Below are 6,656 nucleotides of genomic sequence, written 5' to 3' on the forward strand. Positions count from 1 at the left end.
CCACTGTCACACCTCGGAACCCCATGGTTATGGAGATATCCATGGTTAAAGTTTTGAGGTTAGAAGAAGAATTTCGAAAGTTAGAGGAACGCTTGGCTCCGGCGCTGCGGGAAGTGCAGCCCTTCCGCCCTTGCGTGCGAAAGCACGCTCACTCATGCTCCGTTCCGCAGCGGAGGCTGGTCGCCTTTCGAATAACTTTGTAACGTTGGGACGTCTGACACCTCAGTCCTCCCGTGACCATGGTTGCTGTAAAGTATCCGAAACGTCGGGAATCAAAAGTTAACAATAAACCGCGATAAAATCCGAAAAAAGTGTTTTATTAAATATTGAGTTACTTGTGCACTTTAGATAGATTGTACTTAGTATTTAAATTTAACATTTAATATTTACAGAATAAGAATATTAGTTTGTTTTAAAAAGGTTATAATATTCACTAGAAATTGTTGTCATTAGTTGTTCTTTGTTTTGCATACATCTATATATCTTACATAATTTTCTTGGAATATTTTTATTAGTTTCACATTTGTTTTGTACTTAAAGCAATTAAGCAAAGAACTGAACTGTTTTGTACTTTATTGAAAAGTTAATTGTCATAACATACATAATTTGTCATAAATAATTTTTTTGCTAGTATAAGCTTAAAACAGTTATTCAATTTGTATCAATAAGTATAAAGGCGAGGGGTCGCCATTATCAGGATCAGCCATGTTAACGTGGGCGTATATACAGAGAACAAAGTTCAAGTTCGATCTTTAATCACTTTAATACACAAAATAATTAGAGTTATGGTTTAATTTAAAATCAGTTCACTATAATTTAAATTATCACTTTCACTATAACAATCAGTAACAATTAACAATAGATATCAAAAGATTACGCGGAACAAAAGCGATTCGTCGACTCGGTACGTGGTGCGCTTGCGATGCGGTAACAAAAGTAAAGCTGCCAACATGGCCGCGCTAACCAACGCTACGACGCTCCGCCAGACGACAGCACTGCAGCTTGTCAATCTAGTTCCGGCGTAATAAAACATATGACATTTCGAATGCGCCGTCACGGCCGGACTGACTTGCGACCGTCCCCGGGCGATTCTAATTGCGGTCCTGTAACAAACGAACAAGCATCAGTCGTCCACACTACCACACCGCTCGTCCACCTTGACAACTCATTTATATTCATGACTCCACAATATAGCAAACAAGAAGTTCCTGTGTCCTTTCGACCACTACCAGTGGACCGGACGACAGTTCTCTTTACAGCAAACGAGCAAGTTGGACCGGACGGGTGTGTCCTCACAGCCAACCGCGGACGGTATGACCCGGACGACACTGTCCTTTCGACCAACGCAAACCAACAGTATGGCCCGGACTGATGTATCCCTTCAACCAACCGCGCACGGTATGGCCCGGATGACATTGTCCTTACGACCAACGCAAACCAACAGTATGGCCCGGACTGATGTATCCCTTCAACCAACCGCGCACGGTATGGCCCGGATGACATTGTCCTTACAACCACCAACTCAATTGCATTATGAAGACAAGGCATTCTCACCTACTAATCGGCTCTGTCTATTTCAGCATGAATTTCTACATCATGTTGGAAATCTTCTTGATGATCATTTGTAACAGAAAGCGTATCTGAATTAGTGTCAGATCCAGCAGTCATTGTGTCAGATCCAGCGGTCATAGTATCAGATCCAGCAGTCATAGTATCAGATCCAGCGGTCATGGTGTCAGTTTCGGAAGTCATACTATTCAGCCTGTCGAGGCGGTTAATGTCGAGTTCTACGTCATCTGGCGCCGTCTCGGCCTCCGCTTCATTGATTAAATTGTTGCTTATTTCAAGCAATCCTTCATGACCCGGGGGTACTGAACGCAAGTTCTCATGTGCATATTTATAAGTATGATGAGAATTACTAAGGCTTCTAAGTTCATATCGATCGTGCTCTAATACCGCGGTAATGACAAAGGGACCTCTAAACTTTTTATCTAATTTAGTTTGATTCCGTTCACTGTTTTTAATAAAGACAAAATCCCCCTTTGAGAATGGCTTAATAACAGCGCGACCCCTATTAAAGCGTTCAACTTCTGATGCAGCTGCTTTTCTTATATTTGCCGAAGCATCTTCCCTCACAGAATCTAGATCTAATCGACTTTGATTTTCAGAGCTTGTAGGGCTAATCTTTGATAAACCTAAAGACTGTGCACGAATCCCAAACATTAATTCAGTTGGTGTATATTTTGTAACGGTAGATCGCGTACTATTGAGCGCTAGCTGAACATCACCTAAATGATCTCGCCACACTTTATTGGGGTCGTTCTCGATTATAGTTAGCAAGCTTTTAAGTGTCCGCATAACGCGTTCTACCTGGCCGTTTGCCCTGCTGGAGCCCGTGGCAATAAAATGCAAGTCAATTTTGTGTTCTGTGCAAAAGGATTTAAATTCTGAGCTAATGTAACATCGACCCTGATCAGCAATAATACGCTTTGGTGCTCCAAAAAGACATACAGCATTTTTGATGGCTTGTACGGCACTAGCGGCATCTAGTGAACACGTGTACTCCAATAAAACGTATTTACTAAAGGCATCGATTATTACTGAGCAATATTCCTTCTGATCACTCTTCCCGCTCAGCTTGCCAGTGAAATCTACATGGATAGTATGCCATGGAACGGAAACCTTCGGAATAGGGTGAAGCTGGACGGGTTGAGCTCCAGAGGGACCTTTTGAGGCTTTGCAAATTATGCAAGAATCGATAAACTTTCTAACACATTTGGCCATGTCAGGGAACCAATACTGCTCATACAGTTTGTCTAGAGTTTTATCAATGCCTAGATGCTGTAATTTATTATGGACATGATTAATTAACGTCCAAATAAGGGAGCGAGGGACGATTGGTAGCCATGACACAATTTTATTTCTAACTACTTTTCTATACAGAATGCTATTCCTAACGTCATACGTACGGCCTACAGTATCAGGAAAGTCATTATTGGAGTGTTTCGTTATTAAATCTTGTATCTCACTATCACGCTTTTGTTCCACGGAGAGCCAACCTTGATATAATTCTACAAACTGGACCACTTTATGTGCTGGTGTTACAAGAGCTTTAGATGTAGATTTCTCGTCAGTAGCGGGTGAGAGATTTCTAGAAAGAAAATCCGCGTGTTCCATTGAACGACCTTCGCGGTAGACGATTTCAAAATCGTACGCTTGTAGGATTGCCCACCAGCGATATATGCGAGGTGTAAGATCCGTTTTGGACTTAGAGGCCTTAAGTGAGTTACAGTCCGTGAAAACTTTGAAACCTCTACCATATAAGTAGTGCCGAAAATGTTCTACCGCTCGTACGACTGCGAGTGTTTCCAGCTCGTACGAGTGGTAGCGAGATTCTACTTCAGATGTGCGTCGGCTAAAATATTCGACAACATGTGGGAGATCATTTTTCCTTTGAATAAGTATCGCCCCATATCCATCAGAACTGGCATCGCAATGCAACTCTACAGGCAAATCGGGGTCGAAGATTGTTAGTACAGGTTCGGAGGTAAGTATTCCTATAATAGTGTTACGGATTTCTTCATGCTTTCCAGTCCACTTAATTGATCCTTTTAATTTAGTCAGTGGATAAAGAGGCCCAACGATGTTTGTGAAACCAGGAATAAATCTTCGGAAGTAAGATGCTAGGCCCAGGAATTGCCGAACCTGCGTAGCAGTTTTAGGTTGAGGGGAATCTACTAAAGCCTCTATTTTGCGAGAATTTGGTCTAACCTCACCGGATTGTACGGAATAACCTAGGTAATCTATCTTTTGTTTCATGAATTTACATTTTTTAAGATTCAAAGAAAACCCGGATGTCGACAAAGCTCCTAAAACCTCGTCCAGGCATAGTAACCCTTCACGAATGTTGTCAGAGTGACACAAAACATCATCCATGTACACCAAAGGTTTACTTTTTAGATTACGCAAGGCTTTATTGATGCACCTCTGGTATACAGATGGAGCATTTCGTAATCCAAAAGGCATTGCAAGATACTCGTATTGCCCCTCGGTCGTTACGAATGCCGTCTTTTCGACTGAATCGGGATGAACGGGGATCGCATGGAAGCCAGAAGCCATGTCAAGAGACGAGAAATAATGTGCACCGCAAAGTTGGTCTATCTGCTCCTCTATGCGAGGTAAAGGGTAATGTTCGGGGCGTGTGTTTGAATTTAGTTCACGATAATCAACGACCATTCTGTCAGAATTATCTTTTTTCTTGACTAGGTGAATGGGGCTCGCAAAAGGCGACGAACTTTCGCGAATAACGCCTGCATTAAGAAGTTCCTCAACCTTTTCTCTTACAACTTGCTTTTCTACTGGAGCCAACTTATAAGGACGTCTCTGCACCGTTTTGTGTGGGTCTATTAAAGTAATTTCTAATTCACCAGTTTTCACGCGTCTAGTTGGAATACCCTCAATGAAGCAATCGACATATCTACTAAGCAGTTCTATAAGAGATTTTCTATTAGTCCCTATAAGATCAGTATCGATCTGGGTAAAATCTTTCACCATACCTGATTCACATAAATTGTTTTCCTTCTTAAAATAAAAAGTTAACTTATCGCCATCAATCTTTACACTAACACCTCTTTCTAAAATGTCCCTACCTATAATCACGGGTTCTAAAATATAACGATCAGGCACTACATGGAAATTCACCGATTCCGAGATATTATCAAAATTTACAACGCTTAAAATTTGTGACGTGCACTTAATTTCATCACCCCCAATACCAGAAAGATAAACGAGATCATTGCGTACAGTACCCGGAAACTTATTACTTAAGCTTTCTTTTAAAAGAGAGCAAGATGAGCCACTATCAAAAAGAAAAGAAACTTGCTCACCAGATGACGTCCTCAAAATGCCCCTCGACAGTCGTTGCTCGCAGATATTGACCTCTTTTCTTGAAACTGCACCGCTCTTCCTGTCAGGACAGGTTGTCGCGAGGTGACCAGCTTTGCCACAAGCGTAGCACGTAGTTTGTCCCCTCTCTAGTACGTGCGCGGAACTTGTAGCATTTTGCTGCGCAGATCTGCTGGATCCACAGTCTTCTCTTTTTTTTTTACAGTCTGCTACTCGATGACCAGGTAATCCACACCAATGACATTTGCCGGGAAATCTGGTATTTTCGCTCCACCGGGCTCGCTTAGGATCTGATTCTTGAACATCAGGGCCTTCAATGCGTCGTTTCAGCGATACTCCACCGAGGATTCTAAATAGCTGAGCACGTGTGGTGATAGCATGAGCATTTAACTCTCGGCGTATCAAGCTGTCCTTTTGACTTAACACAGAAATCACGAAACCAGTTATAACTTCTTCCTGCATCTCGGTTTTTGGAATACTTTCGATCATGTTCCACAGTCTTAAGGCACCTTCTGAAGCAGTTTCCTTTGAGCTAATTTGAAAACGTAATATCTCATCGAAGTAGTCTTGTAACAGCTTCGGCTTAGAGAATTTAGCCCTTAAGGTCTGTTTTATAACATCCCATGACAATTCATTCAAGTTAAATTTAGTGATACATGTTGCTGCACGGCCTTTTAATGCACCAGTAAGAGCCACAAGCAAATCAACACCCTCAAGGCACTTCTTATGAACAATTATTTCTGTGACTCGGCACCAGCCTTCAATATCAGCCTCGGGGTCATCGGGGTTGAATGGAATGAGCTGAATTGTACTAGGGTTTGAATTACTACTGGCAGTTTTCATCTTCGACAACTCATATGCTTGTGTGAAAAGCGCTTGCATACTGTTTAGTAACTTAACTGCATTACTTTCTTCCGGTAACTGTTGTCTTTCTTCCTTTTGTTGCTCCGCGTTACATCCCACTTCTGATAAAGGCGAGGGGTCGCCATTATCAGGATCAGCCATGTTAACGTGGGCGTATATACAGAGAACAAAGTTCAAGTTCGATCTTTAATCACTTTAATACACAAAATAATTAGAGTTATGGTTTAATTTAAAATCAGTTCACTATAATTTAAATTATCACTTTCACTATAACAATCAGTAACAATTAACAATAGATATCAAAAGATTACGCGGAACAAAAGCGATTCGTCGACTCGGTACGTGGTGCGCTTGCGATGCGGTAACAAAAGTAAAGCTGCCAACATGGCCGCGCTAACCAACGCTACGACGCTCCGCCAGACGACAGCACTGCAGCTTGTCAATCTAGTTCCGGCGTAATAAAACATATGACATTTCGAATGCGCCGTCAAGTAAATTAATTGATTTTGTATTGAAGTAAAGTTGTTGTTTACCTGGATTATTGAAATAAAACAAAAAAAAAAATTGTTAATTGTTAATTAATTTGTTTGTTAATGCTTAAAAGTTGCTGACTGGTTTGTTATATTAAATTCATAATTTTGAGTTAATATTAGTCTAAAACTTTGCTTTTATTTCTTCTTATATTATTACTTAAGTTGTTTAAGATTTGATATTTAATTTAAATTGGTAATAGCTGTTGTCTTATTGAAAAATAACTTGTTTTCTTTTTTTTTGCTTGTTATTATTTGTTTGTGTACTTTGTGCCTTTGAAGATGACTTCAACCGCATTCACTGTTGTCCGTGAGTCATGTTCGGGAATAACAACTCACCTCAGATGGTTCAGCTCA

General features: G+C 40.9%; 1 protein-coding gene across 1 annotated transcript; it reads right to left on the reverse strand.

The window, feature by feature from the left end:
- Window positions 1–738: 738 nt before the first annotated feature.
- LOC123661440 lies at window positions 739–5,910 on the reverse strand. Its single transcript, XM_045596400.1, has 2 exons — window positions 4,887–5,910; window positions 739–1,103 (listed from the first exon to the last, which is right to left on the reverse strand). Exons 1-2 carry the CDS (start codon window positions 5,908–5,910, stop codon window positions 1,054–1,056), a joined length of 1,074 nt encoding a protein of 357 aa, XP_045452356.1. The 3' UTR covers window positions 739–1,053.
- Between the last annotated feature and the right edge of the window lie 746 nt (window positions 5,911–6,656).

This window comes from Melitaea cinxia, chromosome 17 (assembly GCF_905220565.1).
Source record: "Melitaea cinxia chromosome 17, ilMelCinx1.1, whole genome shotgun sequence".
Classification (NCBI taxonomy): Eukaryota; Metazoa; Arthropoda; class Insecta; order Lepidoptera; family Nymphalidae; genus Melitaea; species Melitaea cinxia.